At 39.3% G+C, this 19650-nt stretch overlaps 1 protein-coding gene across 2 annotated transcripts; it reads right to left on the bottom strand.

Moving 5' to 3' along the window:
• Positions 1 to 657: 657 nt before the first annotated feature.
• Positions 658 to 17208, bottom strand: LOC136052360 (patatin-like phospholipase domain-containing protein 2). Of its 2 annotated transcripts, none has more exons than XM_065742413.1 (9): positions 16951 to 17208; positions 14140 to 14372; positions 13341 to 13406; positions 10298 to 10507; positions 9181 to 9241; positions 7132 to 7347; positions 6046 to 6178; positions 5174 to 5290; positions 658 to 1957 (listed from the first exon to the last, which is right to left on the bottom strand). In XM_065742413.1, exons 1-9 carry the CDS (start codon positions 17135 to 17137, stop codon positions 1666 to 1668), a joined length of 1515 nt encoding a protein of 504 aa, XP_065598485.1. In that variant the 5' UTR covers positions 17138 to 17208; the 3' UTR covers positions 658 to 1665. The 2 variants fall into 2 exon arrangements, with proteins under 2 accessions (XP_065598485.1, XP_065598486.1); XM_065742414.1 differs by lacking the exon at positions 16951 to 17208 and adding an exon at positions 15435 to 15988.
• Between the last annotated feature and the right edge of the window lie 2442 nt (positions 17209 to 19650).

The following is a 19650-nucleotide window of genomic DNA, read 5'->3' on the forward strand; positions in this document are numbered from 1 at the left end:
ATGTGACAGTGGGGCTGCTCTGCCTACAGTGTTCTATCATCATTTTCATGCTGCACCACTCCAAGCTTACGGGAAGCACAGCTGAAAAACTGCTTAAAGGCTGGTCCAAAGCTTTGCTTCTGGGAGAAGCATGTACCCACACTTACACTCCTGAAGGAGACATTCCCTTCTCTCACCCCCATGTATTGTGTTGCTCATCCCTGCTCCCCCTGAGCAACCCTCTGTCTCTTTCCTGGGCCACAGCATGGTTGCCCAGAAGTCATATCCACGCACACACAGCCCACAAACATCACACACCTGCTGCAAACACACGGCAACCTGACCTTCAAAGAGCCGTTTCCTTCCACTTCCAACAAAAACAAAACCAAAACCCAACATGTCCAAAACATACCAACAGGTAGTTAATCTCAACAGGTACTACTTCTCCTGAAATACTCATGCACTGATGAATCACCTTTAGTATATTTACAAAGAACCTTCATTGAGGGAAGTATTTACAACCCTAATCACTTGATACAGATGTGATCCAGTCCACTTTGAACCCAGTATTTGAGACCTCCGTGCAGCCCCTGGATACTGCTGTTTCCACCAAGGCTTATAAATTCACTTAGTTTGACAATAGTTCTTGGAAAGTTATCCTGGGTCTGTGAGGCCTTCCGGAGCCAGAAAAGATCTTTTCTTTTTTATTCCCCCCAACCCACCTCCAGCAAGAAGAAAGTGAAGGAAGAGCAAAAAAAAATAAAAAATAAAAATATCTCCTGAGCTGCAGGGGAAATAAATGGATCAAGAATGATTGGACAGCAATTAGAGAGAAGACCAAAACATTAGCCACCACTCAATATACACTGAAGTATTTTAACATCTGCCATGAAGTTTAACACTTTCTGAAGTTACTAATCACAGCCACTAATTTTACCTACTTTTTAATACTTAGTTAAGTCTTAAGCTACCGTTGAGTACACAGAAGTCCTATGAAGTCACAGAAACTGTACCTGATTAAATCTCAGGTGAAAGGAGCCCAGTTCTCATGACTTTATCCAGGGAAGTATTTAAGGAGGGAAAGAACCATAGAGGAACCTGAGCAGTCACATGAACTGTGCAATACAGACAATATCCTACACTAACACTGTTCCTACATTATTTCATGCAGACAACTGTTCCGTAAATAGAACAGTATGTTTAACATAAGGCATACAGATGTGGGAGGCCACTAAGAAGCACAAATGCATATTTCCCTTTATGAAGTACAAATCCAATTTCATTAAGTGCTATAAAAGTAATCCTAAAACATGTTATATGGAATTATATTTTTAAAAAGCATTTGCTATCAATGCTTGTTTGACAGGATGTTTACAGAATTTACATTTCTGTCCTGAAAGTAGATTTAAAAACTAAAAATCTCATTTCCAAAGAGACATTGTTTACTACAAACCTTACTGAAGTTTACTGAGCTGGTGCTTTGACAGACTTGTAGTCTGTCACTTAGTATAGTAGTTACTGTTCTAATGATTCATAAAAGAAAAGAATTCCAAAGGCAGATTTCTCAGGAAGCTGTAAACATTTTCCCAAAACTTATTGGCAATAAACAAAGTGACCTTTAGTCCTCTGAGATTTAAATTTCTCTGCCAAATTTGAATTTTGGAAGCTGTGGAATCTATTTCCAAGTTAGTATTCTGGAGCAGTTTGGAAGCTTGTCTCTGAGGAGGAGTCAAAATCTATTTCCAAACCAGACTCATCAGAATTTGGGAGAAAACTGGGATAAGAGCTAAAGTCTGACTGCTCCTTTGCCTTAGGAGAAATATGTTTCATAACAGAGTCCACGTAGCATGAAGACTCCCAGAGCCAGGTTTCAATGTCTGCAGAAGAGTGAGGCATTTTAAGACGACAATACGAAGAATGAAATTCCACAGTAGATGGGGCAGTCTGACATTTTCTTAGTGGTGCGTAATTGTCTTTCCTGTTTAAGAAAAGAAATACAAAAAAGAAAAAGGTTAGTAGTGTTTCAATATCTCTATTACTATTCAAATTTCTTACAGGGAATCGTTATGACAAAGAACACTATGTTAACTCTAGAAGTATTTAATGAGTTAGGACACAGAACAACAGGAAAGGGCTCTTAAAATAACCTTACCTGAAAGAAAAGCATCCTACCGTTATGTGATGTCCTCAGAAGTATATCAATTGTTAAATTACAAGCCACCACACTGTTCTAATATGTTTAAAAGGGGAGATCCAATTGGTGCATAATCTCTTGAATACTTTTGATCTCCCTTAGCTATTTACTTAAAAGTATATGGTCACTTGTGAATTACAGCTGTTACTGGTCATTAACAAGCATGGCCTCAATACTGGCCAGGAAAGACAGTTGTTCGATTTCACAAACACCATCTCAGAATTCTATTTCACAGCCAGCCAAGTATCACTAACTTGAACAGCTGAAACAGTAATTTCCTGATCTTTAAAAGACCACATTAATCACCACGCTAGTCCTCCTTTCGCAAAACTGAGGTTATTCACCAAGAATACTAGTAGTTTTTTTCTCCTCTTTTGCAATGCTTTAGGGAAACAGAGAAGCAAAAAAACAAAAACATCATTCACTCTCCTCCAAACAAACTCCTCATACACACTTCAACATCAGTTTCTATACTTGAGTTTCAGATGGCACTAAAAGATACCCCATCCAGCAGGTAGAGCTTCTAGAAGAATGTCCAACTTTAAAGAGCTCAAGTTTTCACGAGAATGAAGTCTGATTGCAAAAGAGAAGCTAGACCTGACAACACAGGATGGAGAAAATAGGATTATTCATGTTTTGAAGAGCAGCAATAAGCTCCTGATAGACACTGAAACATACTACAAGCCCACAAAGGGTCACCTATTGAATACAGTGTGGAATTCTACGTATATAGCCGTAGGATCTGGCTATCTGAAGAGGAAATCTATTTAAAGAAAGGCTTCAGAAAACTTCAAAGTTGGTCAGTGTAAATTATTCTGTGGGTGCTGGTCACTGCTGAGCTTTGACTCCAGTAGGCAGACAAGTACTACACAGCCACTTGGTGTGAGTGGGTGAAAGAAACTGGAGAAGTAGAAGCATGAAAGCTTATGTACTGAGATAAGCAGTTTACCTGGTCAAGCAAAAGCTACAAGCAAACCAAAACAAAGGACTCATTCACTGCTTCCCCATCAGCATGCACACGTTCAGCCATCTGTAGGAAAGCAGAGTCCATCACACCACAGTTTGGTGGGAAGACAAACACCATAATTCTGAGCTGCATTCCCACCCCTAATCCCCACTTCTTTCTCTAGCAAAGCACAACCATACAGTAGGGGGTACCCCTTGGTTAGATTGAGTCAGCTGTCCTGGTTCTGCTCCCACTCAGCTTCTTGTGCCTCTCCAGCTCCTCACTGGCAAGCAGCACAAGGACACTGATATCATGCAACTGGAGAGCTAACAGTAGAGTTACATATCAAGAACAACATCTCTGCTTAGAGAGATGGCCTCAGAAGTCAACTAGTGTCATGCAAGTAGAAGCCTTTCCATTGTTTCAGAGGAAGAGAGGCTATTTGCCTAAGAGTTAAATGCTTCTGAAATCTGGATAAAAACGTATACTGTAAAGAGTATTTTTACTATTTAATATTAAGACACCATTTAATACTTCCAATAGAAAAAGAAAACCCTCCAGTTCCAACCTCCATTAAGTCCTTCCATTAAGCCAGAACCTTTGCCAATAAGTCTGACAACTTTTAAAAGATGGAGCACATGAATCAGATATTTCATTATGTCAGTGCAGAGCTTGTCAAAGCTTCTCTCTTATAAGGAAATAGGAACAAGCAGTTCTTCACAGCGAGTATTTCAAAACTGCACTTCTAGTGGCTCAGTATGTAAGACCTTCAGAGTATTAGAGTATTTTTGTTTTTCCCTTCTAATTAAGTAAGTAGAAAACAGAGTTCAAGAATTCTTGGCTCAAAATGAAAGGTGTTTTCATTTGTTTTGAATGCAAAACTATGCTGTGTATAGAACAAGGCAATACTTTAACTGAAGTAAGCACTGCTATTAGGTGTCTCCAGTGCTAGAGTTACCTCTTAGAAGCTTTTACAAACCATTTCAGAGTTCTGTTCAGTGCTGATAGCTATTCAGACCAATTTATCTCCTCTTTCCTCCAAACAAGCAACTCCAGAAACTGAGACAAATATCAAAAATTACTGTAGAAAAACATATCCTACTCTGTCAGTCTGGATTTCTGCATTTTCAAACCAAATATAGGAGAGTTCATTTTAGAACAATTTGGACCTCAGAGACAGACTACAAACACACAGTTCTACTCTGACATGGCTGCACAACTCACTGTTTCAGCAACAAGTCTATTTTAAATGGAAAATGTGTGCTGTCATTATTTTGTAGAAGTTCTTCAAGATCCTTGGGCAAACTCTAAACTTCTCAGCAAAAGGTGAAACAAATGGCAGTCTCAGATTCATATTAGGGCAAGTTGTCACTGATTCCTGCATATACACGGTGCTAAGACTAACAGAAGCATTAGAAAGCTAAATGCCATACTATTTTCATAGGAGAAGCATAACAAACCTAGTCGCAACTAGGTTACAAGAAGAGGTCTCTTTCATGGAATTAGAGGGTCTGTATTTCCCTATATGGAAACAGCTGATTTCCACATTTGTCTTTTAGTTTTTCCCAGCTACCTTACCTTCACATTCATCTATGTGTTTATTATTATTTTGTTTGTTTTATGCCCTTAAAAAGGACCCTGTCTAGACTCCTAAAAATCCAGTCTTCCTCCCAGCATCTTCTAGTTCCTAACTGACAAACTGATTAAGAACTTCTGAGCAACTACCTCATCTTCTCATCGATTGCTTCAGCTATTAAAAAGCAGAGCAGAAGTAAGGTCTCTGTCCTCAGTTCAGTGACTGCTTTCTAACACTCCCTGAAGTATAACTCCACCAATAGGCAACACCTCTTCATCTACAATATGCAGCAGTCATTGATGAACTACAAAGAACTCCATACAGTATACTTAAGAGTTAGAAACAGTAAGAACCGTTTCATGCTACTCTTGAGAAAATTAAATCCTATTTTAAGAGGGAAACTTAAGAGTACTTGAAGCTCTGTTATGAGAGAACTTTTAAAAATGCATAATTTACATGCAGCAGCACAACAGTTTACCTGGATGTACAGAACAGCTTCTTTTTAGCCTGGGAATAAACTGTACCAGCAATTTGAAGAAGTTGTTCTTGCATCCATCGAACATCAGCAGGCATGTCAGGAAACCAGTTCACTAACCTACAATCAAAATACATAAGTTAGTTTGTAAACTGAGCTCTTTTATGTTATGTTCCTACATAATGAATCCAATAGCTTGGGGAAAACAACAGTTGTGTTAACTCCCCCACCAATACCTCCAGATCCTCACAACCTCTAACTTCCCATCTAACTAACTCTTCTTTGTCTAGAGAAAATAAAAGAGGAGAACGCATTTCACTACACCTCCGAACTACACTGAGTGCCTGACCAATATATGCGTTCTACCAAGTTCTAGATAGACTGCAAAAAAATTCCTATCCAACTGTTTATGATTCGTGGCATATAGTTCCTCCTCTGCAAGAATCAAGAAAGCCTTTACAACTAGCACTGTTTCAAGAGAAAACAACTTTCAGTGAACCTAAAACTCAGTAAGAAAAATTGCCAAATAAGCCGTTAAATTTCATCCCTGACTTCAGAAAGAAGCAAAAGCACAGAACTCCAGATGGAGTTCAAATAACACTGCAGAATACAGCTGCAGTAGTGAAGAATCTGCACAGTCACAGGATTAAGGGTGCTCTTTTTGAGGAATTAAAGACAGCTTTTAGCAGCACAATTTTTTATTACTATGATTATTTATGTAGATTATAGAGGCTTTCAGTGGATGCCTTTTACGTAGGTAGAAATAACTGTCCAAAGACATTTGAATTATAGAGTACCAGAGCACCTACAAAATTGAATGAGCATTCAATTATTCTCAAGTGTAATTACAAAGCGGTTCAAGAAAACTTCCTTACCGTAAAGCAGCAGAATAAGCAGACTCCACAGGTAATGTATATGGTAGCATCAGGTAGGATATCACCCGCATTGGGAAGAGTTTAGAGAACTGAGCATAGAATCCATTTGGTTCTTTACAAGCTTCCTGAAGCGCTTGAGAGTAATTGTGTTTGAGAAAGATGTTAGACTATTTGGAAACAATACCAAGCCTTGAGTGAATTATTTGAAATCTTCAGTCAATATGATCAAGTCTTACTGAATAAAGCTCAGATAGAAACTGGAAAAAGTAATCAAGGCACTTTTCGTAAGCCTTCTCTATGCTGTTTTAAAGTACGGGAAGCACTGGCTAATAACAGACAAAAAGACATTACTCAGAACTGTTAAGCAGTAAAAGTATTAACTTATTACGAGAAGATGTAAGGTTCACATCTCCAAAATACTTACGTATTTTAGACAGCATTCTTGCCTTGTCTGAGACTTTGCAACTTCAAGGAGCTTAGATTCTAGAGTTCCTCATATTCCAGTTTTTAATATATAGATTTCAGAAGTTTCACACTTCATATTTTATTCTCCTAAGTCACTAGAACTACAAATTTCAGATCTTGAAAACACCAATCAGCATCCACAAAAAATTTTGTTAAAAAAAATTTTGTTAATTAGACTAAAATATCAGAAGTGTTCCTGGTATATTAACATCTTAAGATAACAGGAAAACCAGGCAATTAGAAATCTACTGAAGTATGATATAAAAAGAACCAGTAACCAGTGTTTAGATTTGAAGTTCAACTTTATTGTTAAATTTACATTTACAAAGATACTGTAGACTTGCAAACTAAATCTAGAACCACGTGAGAATTTAATTCATGACTTCACAAAGTAATTCCTTCACCCTCTTTCAGACTTATTTTTGTAGCTATATCAAAATGTACAAGTTCCCAATGCATACTTGAGAACATTTCTGAATTGAACTAATCTTTAACTTCACAGGGGCAAAAAGATTAAATAAACATCTTTTGCAAATTGTAAGATTAGAGTAAGGTTGAGAGGTAAGATGGGAAAACACTATTTGCCATTTAAAGTCACAGAACATAGTCTGAAGAATGTACCTTTACGAAGCCTAGGAGGTAGACTCTCAAATATGCTCTTCTCCAGAGGCCATGGATTTTGCTTCAGCTGGTCACTGAGTGCTTCCACTTGTGAAGTTTCCACTCTACTGTTTTCAGACATATTTTTTCTCTTCATATAGTCATTGTGTTGTGTGGTTTCAGGAGGATTTGTTCTAGTGAAGGACAAGCTGACATAAATCGAGTCATGCAGAATACCTGAAAGAGTCAAGAGCTTCCACTTAGGCTCAATCCACAAGTCTTCAGAGTACCTGCGTTCTGTTTATCATTACAAGAGGCCTTATCCTGAGGGAACATTATCTGCCCCACGTCAAATACACTTGTTCTTATAAGCATACATTTATTCATCATTATGACTGTTCTTGTACAAATTTAGGTCTTACTTTAAATTACAAAGGAAAAAGTGAACAATTAATTGAAACTGATTCTGAAACACACAGCCATTTGCCAAATCTGTTTTCCAGCAACAAAGCAAACGATTTAAAAGAGATGAGGAAAACTGACTTCGTTGTCATTTAAAAGAAAATTATCTACAATACCTCAGACTAGAATAAGCAATTTGATACAGAAAGTATAATAAGAATACTTTGAGGCACTGTCACAAGGTGTGAAAGGAAAGAAAGTAGGGTAAATATTGTTTTAAGGCACAAAGGTTAAGTCTACATCAGCATTTTTTGCTGATAACCGTCAAAAGAATATACAATGACTTCAGCAGACAAGTTACCTATAATCAAAGTGTTCTAGATGGGGAAAAAAAAAGAGCTCCTACAGTATAAACAGCTTAACAAGAAAGTAGATGCATAATTAAAGACTTTGGAAGAGCTCTGGTAAGAACAAAAGTTTCACATCAGTAGTTGAAAATGAGGACAAATAGTACATTGCATAGGGAATATGAAGGGAAGACTCCAAGAAAGACCTGTAGGCAATCTCAGATATAGCATCACATGGAAGTGTGCACATAGGAAATCTGTAGGTGCAGTACATGAACACAGCCCATCTTAGCACAGGCAGCCCCAAACTATAGGCATGCTTGTGCCCGCCACAGTTGTGCTTTTAATTATCTTGCAAAGGATCATACATGGGACTCTCAAAAAGTTACTTAATGTTATTAGAAATGAAACTCTTCAACAGAACTAGGATGTTCTTGAGCATGAAGTTGTTTCAAGGAAGCATGACTAATGTGTGCCTAGAGTATGAGCAATGAGCACATCAAGCTACAACTATATTACAGCACATTGCTGGTACTAAATCTAGTAGTACAACATCATAATTCAATTTCCTTTCCTGTAATCTGACCCAGCATTATTTGCTTCCATATCCAAAGAGTACAGGGGTAGCATCTCTTCCATACAGTTACCTTCATGCTGAATAGTAAATTGTTTCTAGCTTGTCTGTCTGAAATTGAGCAAGGAATAAGATTTAAAATATTTAAGTTTGATTCAAAAGAAAGCATCTCCCAGTTATTCCTAAACCAAATTCCAGTAACTGCTACATTTCAAGGTTTCTCTAAAGTCATTCATGACAGACGAAGGATTTATCCATTACTTATTTGATACTATTGTTAGATGATTCCTATTTCTGAACTGTAATGTTTTACCTACAAATTCACTTGGACAATACAAGAGGAAGCAATAAAAAGATGCAGGTTGCACAAGACTGTGTGCAGTTTTGGATTAAATTCTCCACACTAACTTAAAATCCACACTACTCCTGTCCTTTAGTGTTAGCACAAAATAAACTAATATGTTTTTCCTAGAATTATGAGTAGAATTCTTTGGTAACTTCATGAAATGATTCCCTAATACTCACTTCACATGAGATTGACAAAAGCCTCCTGAAGTTCAGTTTTTGTGAGACAGCACAGCTACTTCAGGTAAATAGTTAAGACTGCATGACTTCTGCCAACTGGAAGTCAGAACAAGAATATAATTTATAAAACTCCCACTCCTCCTCCACCCTTTAAAAAAAAACAAACAAAGAGCACACAGGTTAACAACACATCACCAATAATTATCCACAAGAGTAACATACCATTCTCTTTCAGGAACTTAAAAGCATCTGAATATCCTTGCTCACAGATCTCTCCTAGTACCTGCAACCAGAGGGTAAATGAGTCAGCCAAATAATAAAATAAAAGAAATTCAAAGTTCAGATCAAGAGTTTTTTTGGTTTTTTTTTTTACAGTTGCTATAATTCAATAGATTCAGGTTAATAAACCTACAGTGTGATACATACAGTCATGCATATGTCTGCATAACTTTCATCTACCATGGACACACTGAATTATTCAGTAAAAACGACTGCATTCTAATGGTTTATAAGAATTTCCTTTCTCATTTCATGTCTTTGAGTAGCACGTCAGAAGCAAGTAATGCAGCAGGGCAGCTTGGTGGAATATGTCAATACCCCTCTTCCCTCCCCATGCTTCCCAGTTCACAAAAGTACAAGAAACCAGCTATGCCATTCTCATGTTCCAGCTCAAACTTAGCCTTCCACATGAAAACATCTTTCAGCAGATGCAACACCAGCTCATCTACTAATGTGCACAGTAGTCCTGGACAAAAGAAAAAAATTGACTTAAGTAAAATTTAATAGGTTTTTTCCCCAAGAGGTAAATAAAAATTAAGCATCTACAGCAATCAAAACATTACTTCTCTGTAGCGTATCCCAAGTCAATTGGCATTCTGTTTTCAACTTTTTTCAGTTTCAGCAACTGCAATCAAATTGCTCTGATCAAATCTGCAATCATAAGTGCTCAGCAAGTTTAAAGACTAATGTAAGCAGTTTGCAAGTTCACAAAACTCTGAAGCTTTATAACTTCTGCAAAGTTCTGAAGAACCTGGTTAGCAGGTAAACATGGAGAGACTCTAAACTAACAGTTACTAATTTACCAGTGTGGATTTTATGATAGAATTCTGTGCTAATTCCTAAAGAAACAGAGAAAGCTGATACCAATTTTAGTCAGAGAAAAAAAAAACACCAAGAAAAAAAAAAAAACACTAACACAAACAATGAATAACAAATGATAAGCGTCACGAGAAAACTTTATAAACCAGATAAAGTGTCAAGATTACCGGAGCTTTCCACAAAAGCAAAGCTTTTACTCAGAAAAATGTTTTACTAAAAATGCATGAAGGCAGTGACTTACCTTAGGTTCTGGGGGAAAGAGTGCTTGTGTTAAACGATAAAGGTTCCCCAAACTGAGCTGAATGCTGGTATTAGTAACATTCATTTCATGAAAGTTGGCAGAGTTCCCCTTTGGACAGATATCACACTCCCCAGCAAAAGGTGAAACTGTGATGGTATTCTTGGATTCATATTGAGGCAAGTTGTCACTGATTCCTCCATCCACATAGCGCTTCAAAGATTAAAAATAAAAAGAAATCAAATTACTAATTAAAAAATTACTTAAGTTTTCTAACTAGCAGATTTCCCATGTAGGAATTAAGTAGCATTTAAGACTAACAGAACACTCTCTGCTCTGCTCCCAGACTAAACATTTTGAATAGTATGCTTCATCTGTTTTCTGTCTACCTAAGATAAACATACAAAGAAGTACAAAATAGAATTAAGAAAGAGCAAGTTCATTTTAAGGATGATAATCCTACACAACATGAACTAAAATAATTGGCATAACTGTGCTGTCCTTTGAGGAAGAGGAGACTAATTTACAAGCTACCAGGTTGCTTCTATAAAAAGAACAGAAGAGAACAGCCCTACACTTCAAGTTTTAGGTTCCGTGATATTAAATCATTCAGTTTAAAAAGAGTTGCTTATAATAGTTCTTGCAATTAGAACTTGCAATCAAAAGATGATGCATATTTGGATATTAAGAAATTGCAAATAAAGTGGAAAAAAGCACCTTTGTGCACAAGGTTAGAAGCTGTCCCAGGTTATACTTTGTGTTCAGCTGCCCACATCCACAGTTTCAATGCATCATCATCTCAAATGTTTTAGGATCCAAGAACTGAAGAGTTCTATATTGAGGTAACAGATCTGTAATGCAGCAGCTACAGAGGCAAAACTTTGCCAGCCACCCACAGTAGCTGTCTCTCCATTGGGGCCAGTCTTAGTAAGTTCTAACAGCCTCAAAAGGTCACCTCCTTACCAACTACAATGTTATATTGGCTCCATTTTCCTCCTTCCTAACCAGGAAACAGACAGAACCTGTAGGTCCTTTTATAAAATGCAAAGGTAAGAGGGCTTTGAGCAGGTGCAACCTGGATTACCAGCTTAATATGGATTGATACTCATTCCCTGAGCACAGTGAGAAACAAATAAGGAATGAGGATAAGGACAGCTCAGAGCAATTTATTCAGCATACTCTTTTAGAGCAGCCTGTTCCTACCTATCAGCTTTTTTGAACACTCTGACCCAGCAGTAAACAGCTGCTGACAAGCTTCCAACAGGCGTATAATGCAATCACCAAACCCTTTGTGAAGCATCAAAAAGTGGCTTGGCCAAGAAGGAAAGGCACAGTCACAGAATGCAGCCTTCTCACCAAAATATTCAGAAGTGGAAGAACATGCCTGAATTATGCTAGGTTTTGTTTGTTTTTTTTTTGGGGGGGGGCAGGAAATGGGGACTGCTGTTGTCATTTATTTTTTTTTTGCCCTTTTTATTTTTTGCAGTTTCTGCCTGACCCCCTTAACAGGTTTTGAATCTAAACCCATGGATGTGATTGAAAGGCATAGAATAAAAACAAACAAAATAGAATAACAACAAGCATCAACCCAAAACACTTCACAACTTGGCAATTAAGTAAAAAAGGAGCCCTCCATTTAGATCTCTGCTTTCCCCCCTGGTGAGTGAAAGACCAGTAGGTCTCAGTCATTCTCTTAGGTAAGTGTACACTAGCCCGGTGTGGCACATGCTCGTGCCTTGTCACAACATAGCTACCTCTTACTAAAGACAGGAGGGAGAAAAGAGGGCAGAAGGAAGAGGAAAGCTTCATGTTCCGTGGGTAAGGACCTCAAATTCAACAGGAAGTAGCCTCTGGCTGTTCTACCACTTACAGAAGTTAGCCCAGAATTTAAGTTGCTTTATACAATAAAATCCTTCAGCAAACCTGCTTCTTTTGCCAACGCTGACCATGTTATCCAATGGAATACAACACAGTCTGGAAGGTAACGCTCTGAAAATACTCTGAACTTGAGCTGCTGCAGCAGATACACACAAGTACAGAGCTGTTGCATATTGCTAGTACTGTACACTCATTGGACATTGTCTGCAAGGCTTTCTTCTGAAGTATATGTGCAGAAACCATCAAGCTTCTAAATGTCAAGAGCCTGCCAAGTTTAAATACTATACATTGTACAGTATTTAAGCCCTACAGGAGTCATATAGAAGTCATATGCAAGCGAGGTATTCTTACCAAGTTGCAACATGTCTCCTAAACATTAAAATGATACCAAAATCATTACAAAGAACAACAAAAATAGGGCTCCTTCTTTCCCTTCCCTCAAATTAGGGCCAAATAAAGCATCACCTGTTAATTTTCATACTCTAAATGAGGCCTTTTAAAATAACATTGTTGTCTGGTGACAAGGACTGAATAGCCAGATTACCCTGGATCCACCTAAACCTTGGATTCAGTCCAACGTCCTGTTTTCATAACACCTTTAATCTGGAGGAGTTTAAGAAGACATACAAGGTTTAGAAATACAGATAAAGAAAAATCCCCATACAGTTCTAATCACTTTTGCTTTAATTTACACATTCCATGGCTATCCTTGACCTTTTAGTACTTACAGATAGCCCTGAGAACAGTCTGTAACCAACCACTTCTAAGGATTTTAAATGTTTCTCTCAACACTCTTCCTCTCTCCTTGTTTAAAGAAAACCAAACTTTGAAGGAAAGAAAATGCAACTCAGTGCAACATCATACCAAAAAGCTATTAAGGCCTGCCTGCTTCGAGACCTGTTAACCCAAACACCTGCAACAAACTATGCTAACTTACCTGCAGTTGATAGAAAACTCAGTAGAGCCGCAAAGTATCAAGAGATTTTGTAACCAGGGGCTTATGTGCTCTAATGGGAACAGGCAAACAATTTGTAACAAACATAGCTACATACTAAGAGCCACATCAAGAGAATTTATTTTGTACTACTATAGCAAGAAAAGCACGTATACTGTCTTCTGTTACCTTCAGAATAGCTGGAATTATTTTTAGATCTTAACAGAGACTTACCACACCTCTAAACGATGGTGGAATTAGGCCACAGTAAATTGGGACAAATGAACTACAGATCAATGCCTGTAAGAAAATGAGATTATATAAATTAAACAATAACTGCTTTGTTATTGAAATTCATTCATCTTCATCTTTTCAAATGCTAGCAAAGCCAACTGAATAAGCAACCAAAAACCCAGGACATATTTTTTTTTTTTTAGTAATCATGTAAGAGTAAAATTATTATCAAGTTTTTTGTGTTTTTTTTTTAAACAGAGGATGAGGGCATTCAATTTTATTTTTAATGTAATCATATTTCATCTAAAAAAAAAAACTTACAAAAAGATATCCGTGGAAATATTAATTAGAAATAAAAAGTTTACAATCATTACCTCAAGCTGTATATTTTCTGAATAACCCATGTAACTACTTAAGGACACTTGCATGATTCCAGAGGAATGCTACTGTACTATCTTTTACACTGATATAAAATAGAAAAAAGCTATTTTTTAATGTTTCCTGACAAGTGCTTTTATAAGAATAACTCCACAAAATATTCTTCATGGCGGATACAGTTTCTTCATGTGCAGAACACTTTAAAGGGTATCTGTTTTTAAGACTGATCTCTCACAAACCTACTCACTCCTTTCATGGTTTCATTAACAAGAAAAACTAGTAAATGAATGTCATAATAAATTTTGAATTATTTTTCTAAGTAGAGTCAAAGTATTAAATGATTAAAATGGAAATCCAACAGAAGACATTAAATGTACTCAAGACTACAAAAATCTCAGAAAGCTGTCAGAAACAAACATACCTGAACAACTTCTTCTTTAGAATTAAAATTAGATATCAGTGTGTTTTTACCATCTGAGACTCTAGTTAGTGAAATGCACAGTCTGCCTGATGACAACAGGTGAGTGTTCTCTGGAAGATTTCTCATCAATCCATCTCTTATTATCTTTATCACATTAAAGGAAGGATGAAGAGGTCCAAGATTCCTCTTCCTAGCTTCTTTGGCTAATGCCAGAACATCTGCACAAGCTTCAGCTGCAAATAAAACACATTTCATTTAAAGGATGGAAGATAAGTCAAAGAAACAAAACAAACAAAACCCACGCTTCCTTTACTAAAGCATGTCTAGAGCTCTAGCCGGCTGACAGCATGAAAATTCAAGAGCTTTTTGACACAGAAACTAACCACCCACCAGTGTTTTTCAACAGAGTCTGAGTTTTCTGAGGAGTGGAAAAAAGAGTTACTCAAGACTTCCAAAGAGTTAGAACTTGTTCTGGTGAGAAGCCAGCCACACAGACACTTATATATGTTTTTCTCCATATAGACTGTAGATATAAAACACCCATATAAGATATTTGAATTAGAAATATGTTCTTTAAGAAGAAAGATGAGTAGCCTTCCACAAGCACAGATGCATAGATATATTTCACGTGCAACATCCACAAAAGCTACATAATGCACAGAATTAAGTTCCGCTGTCTCTCTGTGGAAGAAGCTTTGGAACATCACTGCTAATAACATTTGTTGGACACTAACAAAATACTGTTACAGGGCACAATTTAACTTTCTTTTACATGTAAACACAATAAAGGAAACATTTAGTGAGAGTTTATGGTATAGAACCTCAGCAGGTAAGCTTTTAAAGCAGTGGATAAGGAACACAGTGAAGATTTGCAACTCAGGTCTCCACTTAAACAGGTGTTGGTTTTTTCTTTCAAGCCAACACATAACAGACATCTTATTAAGTTTTCCTCCACTTTAATCAGCATCCAGGAACTATAGCACACCACTATAGAGGACCACTGTTCCTAAAGAACACCTAAACTGCTCTATCAACTGCACACAGTCATGTTTAACAAGGCTAACAGCTCATCCAGTTTTGTTTAAATACTGAGTATTACGCTTCTCCATGACATACTTTAGGGATACTGCCTGATAAGCCAGTCAGCTGGGAAGCGGAAGGGAGCAGGGGGAAGGAAGGTCAAAGTAACAGGTCATTAACCTGAGTGATACACTACAAGGTCACCCAAAAATACATTCTGAACTTGTAAACTTTAACTTACATAGTTTCTTCCTAGAACAGAGGACTCAACTTACCAAGCTAACCATCAACATTGCATTAGAAAGAATTTTGCTTAAGCTCTGTAGACAGATATTTCCAAAAATTTGAACTCAAATGTTATTTTCTCCCCACAAACAGCAATACCTCAACCTTTCTTAGCATATTTAGTCCACACTCAAAAGAAAACATGAGAGTGACATCTGAATGGGTGACTGCATCGCCAATAAAACATTGGGTCCCCAAGACACCTATGGTGACAATCTAAGTTGTATGCACCTCAAGAGTACCTGTTTGGATTAGCCTAAAATGCAAATCATTCTCTAAAGTACAGCCACCTCCAAGCTCCTCCCTCCATCTTTTCCTGAATTCAGTGAAAAATATTTATTTCAGCCCAAAAAAGAGCACTTCTTTTTTCCTTTGTTCAGTAGCTGCACCCATTAACTCCAAGTTCTACAGACCCTAGCCAACAGACAACAAAAGCCAAGAAGAAAGTATTTATTTAAAACATCCACCTCCAAAAGGTGAACCACACAAGTCAGAAATCCTGTACATAAACACATCTGTAGTTCTATGTGCAAAGACAAGGACATGAATTCAGGGCTGAATTCAGTCAAGTTTTGATCATCTTTGAGGATAGAGATCCCACTGCCTCTCCAGGCACCCCACATTCTCCCCATCCTTTGTGGATTTTCTTTTCTTTGTACCATAAAATCACCAAGGTGACAGACACCAGTGGTTGAGAAGCAGGGAGAAGCATTTCACTGCATCAGTCCTTATCAGGCAGAGAACTCAGTCATTTTAGTGAGCAGCTCCCTTAAAAGCTTAAAGAGAAAAAACAAGCCCTCTCTAAGTTCAAAACAAGTTCTCATTGTTTCCTCCTCTACCTCTGAAACACGAATAAGCAGTCTTAGGATTCTAAGCCTGTTAGGGGTACTATGAACGACTGTAACCTTTGAGTCACAAGCCTTTATGCATCAGATCTCTTTGTTTTAAAAGAAAAATAACTTTCAGATTTGCAGGGATTTCATACACTTCTTAAAACACATTCTAGTCGCTACTTAAAACAGCTTAATATTTTACTGTATCAAGCTGCCTTAACATACAACGTGACCAATTCACAAAGCTAATACACTCGGGCTCTCACAAGCCCCCAATAGATGAAAGCGCAGTGTGCTTTTCCTCATGCCAGGCAGGCAGCGTTTCAAAAGAGAGACTGCATTTACTTGCAAACTAGCATCTGTCATCGAGATACATCTGGTACAAACACAAAATAACACTATTATCTCGATTATTTAAATTACAGCCAGACTGGTCGAACACCTTGAGCTATTCTGAGCGTCCAAACCACTGCTGCACGCAGAACCACCCAGAACCAAACCCCCACGGCAAAGAGCGGTGACCAAACGCTGCCTGAACTGCAGCAACTCGGTGCCACGACCACTGTACTGCCCCGGGGCCCGTGCTGAGGGGCCGCACGGTACCGCCACACGGCAGCGCCACTCCGCCCGCCCGCCCCCGCCGCGCCACCGGCCCCGCCCGCTCCGCTCCGACCCAGAGAGCCGCCTCCGACGAGCACGGCGCCGGCCAGCGCCCCGGCCGAGGCGCCGTAGATGTGCCGGGCGTCGCGGATGATGTGCGGGGCGTGCTCCTGCAGGCAGGTGGCCGCTCCGATATGGTAGACGCCCAGAAAACCGCAGCCGGCAAAAGAGACGCTCCAGCCGCGCTCGCGGTCCAGCATGGCCGGCGGCGGAGCGCTGCCGCTCCGGGCCCGAGCCGCTCCCGCTGCCGCCGCGCTGGCCGCCTGCCGCGGCCCTCCTGCGCCTTTACACGGCGGCCGCGCCCAGCGCAGCCCGCCCGCCAATTGCCCGCCGCCCCTCGGCTCGTCACGATGGTACAAGGCGGTACAGCCAACCCGCGGGCGGCCGCACACGAGGTCCCGCCCCGGGGCGCGGTGTGGCGCGGCGCGGCGCGGCGCGGCACGGCGCGCTGAGGTCGGGCGGCTGCTCGAGGCCCCGCTGTCTTCAGTTTGCAGGAGATATACCTGAACATCTCCCGAAGTTTCGTAGCACGGCAACACTGACAGGCAGCAAATGATTAATACAGCATCGTAGAATCGTCTAGCTTGGAAAAGACCTTCAAGATCACAAAGTCCACGGGCATCCACCTGGCCTGCCAAGTCCCATGACCGACCCACATCCCCCCATAACCATGAAGTCCAACCATCCACTCGACCTAGCAAGTCCCATCAACAAACCATGCCCTCCCATAATCACCTTCAGTGGTCTGCATAGCACTGTGTGTTGCACTGCTGTGTCACCCCACTAATTCAACAGGCAGCAGGCCCATTTAGCAGCACAGTGCTGTGGAAGAGCTGTCTCATGTCTTTGTCATCTATCTCATGGCCCATATTAAGAAGGCGCCACTTTGAGTCAGCACACCCAGACTCCTGCCAATAGTGGTGTAGCAATACCATCACACCTTCAGGTCCGTAAGGTGTTTTCTTCACTGCTAGCTCAGATATGTATGCATAGAGTTATATTGCAGGCCAGAGAGATGCTCTGTGCATTTATGCTTCTGTGTTCAAGTGCTCTGGAAATATCAAAAGTATCTCAGACAGAAGTTATCTCCCTAGAAAAAGGTGCCAGTTTCCTCTCTTGATGTAAGCGTAGTTGTGACTCTCATCCATTTCCAGAAATCCCAGTTTCCATCAGGATCCTGCTGTAATGCTGCTAGAGAGCAAGTGGCTCAGAAAAGAATTCACAATGGGCTTGCCTAGTGGGGAGCTCCCTAGAGACGCGCTGTAAGAAAAACAGAACAGTATTTGAAACCCTTTAGGATTTAATTGCCCGTCAGGGCTGCTTTAAACCTATTCAGCTGCCTGCATGCACCATCATATCCTAACATCTCAAAAGAGACAGAGAGGAGCTCACACTTTCAAAAACACACCTAGTGGAGGTTGTGTTGTGCAATTTATTTGTAGGATATACTGCCAGGAACATTGCAGGAGTAAAGCTGTTTTTTGGACTGAGTGGGCTTGAAGCCAATACTGAAAAGTCATGAGGTAGTTTTACCAGCAAGATATTGAATAATCTTTGGACAAAATATGTGCTATCATGAGGAACTCTGAATTTAATCTCTGAATGAACACCATAAGCACTGAGACATATTTTCAGTTTCCCTATCTCTAACAGCTCTCCAGCCACCTACATCTGTTAGGACCATGCATCTTCATTTGTTCATCATCTCACCATTTCAACAGGCAGAGCAGAGAGTGTCCTCAACCCAACCCTACATGTCATTGTGGTGTTTCTCTTCATTCAGCTCACAGAAGAGGGAGCTGAAAATGGAGATGGAGCCACACCCTACACTTCCTAAATTTAAAAGTGACCAATCACCCATTTTTCTTCTAAAACAAAAAGCAATCTCTTGTATTTATTTGTTTGTTTGCTTGTTTGTATTCTATCCAGTCGTGCTTTCACACTATTTACTGAGAGCCTGCATACAGGAAAGTGCCATCTCTTAATCCGTGCTTTTGGAAAAGAGACACTGAGATGCTCAGAGAGGGACAGCTCTGACCAGCTGTAGAAACTGGACAGGGAGAGCCAGTTAAATAGCAGAGGAGAAAGAGATTCTCGGGGCATTATTCTATCGAGAGATTTTCCAGTGCTAATCTCAATTTTGCAGGCAGAGATCAACTCCATTTTAAAAATTATTTTTAGCCCTAAGCAGTCACTACAAGACTTTTCCTGAACCACATTTCTTTAATTGTTGGAAGACTGTATTTCTACTATAAAATGATACACAGTCATTCATAACAATCTATTCTTGTACTCAGTTCTTTTACTTTATTAACTCTTTCAGTGACAGTGCACAAAATGATGAGCCTTGTTCTCTTCTAGCCCTTTTCTTTGACACGCAGGTAGTTGGGCTCCTATAGCCCTCTGGCATGAGACAGGCACTGCAAATGTGCCCTGACCAGTCCTGTAACCAGTCCTTCAGATAGGGCACCACTAGAGCCTCACATTTACAGTTCATACTATTGCACCTCTAATTCTGATTAGTTATATGATCAACTAAAACATCCAGGTCCTTCCTCAGCTTAAATTTTTTGGTTTGGTGATTTGTTGTTGTTGTTGCTGCTGTTTTTGTTGTGGATATTTTTATTTTATTTTATTTTATTATTTTTAGAAATGTTTCCCTCTTTACACCACATCAAGTTTTCTCTACACTGTATTCCCCTCTTCTGCATAA

The sequence above is a fragment of the Cyrtonyx montezumae genome, unplaced genomic scaffold (assembly GCF_038088225.1).
Source record: "Cyrtonyx montezumae isolate F1298 unplaced genomic scaffold, pur_monq_1.0 scaffold_3, whole genome shotgun sequence".
Lineage (NCBI taxonomy): Eukaryota > Metazoa > Chordata > Aves > Galliformes > Odontophoridae > Cyrtonyx > Cyrtonyx montezumae.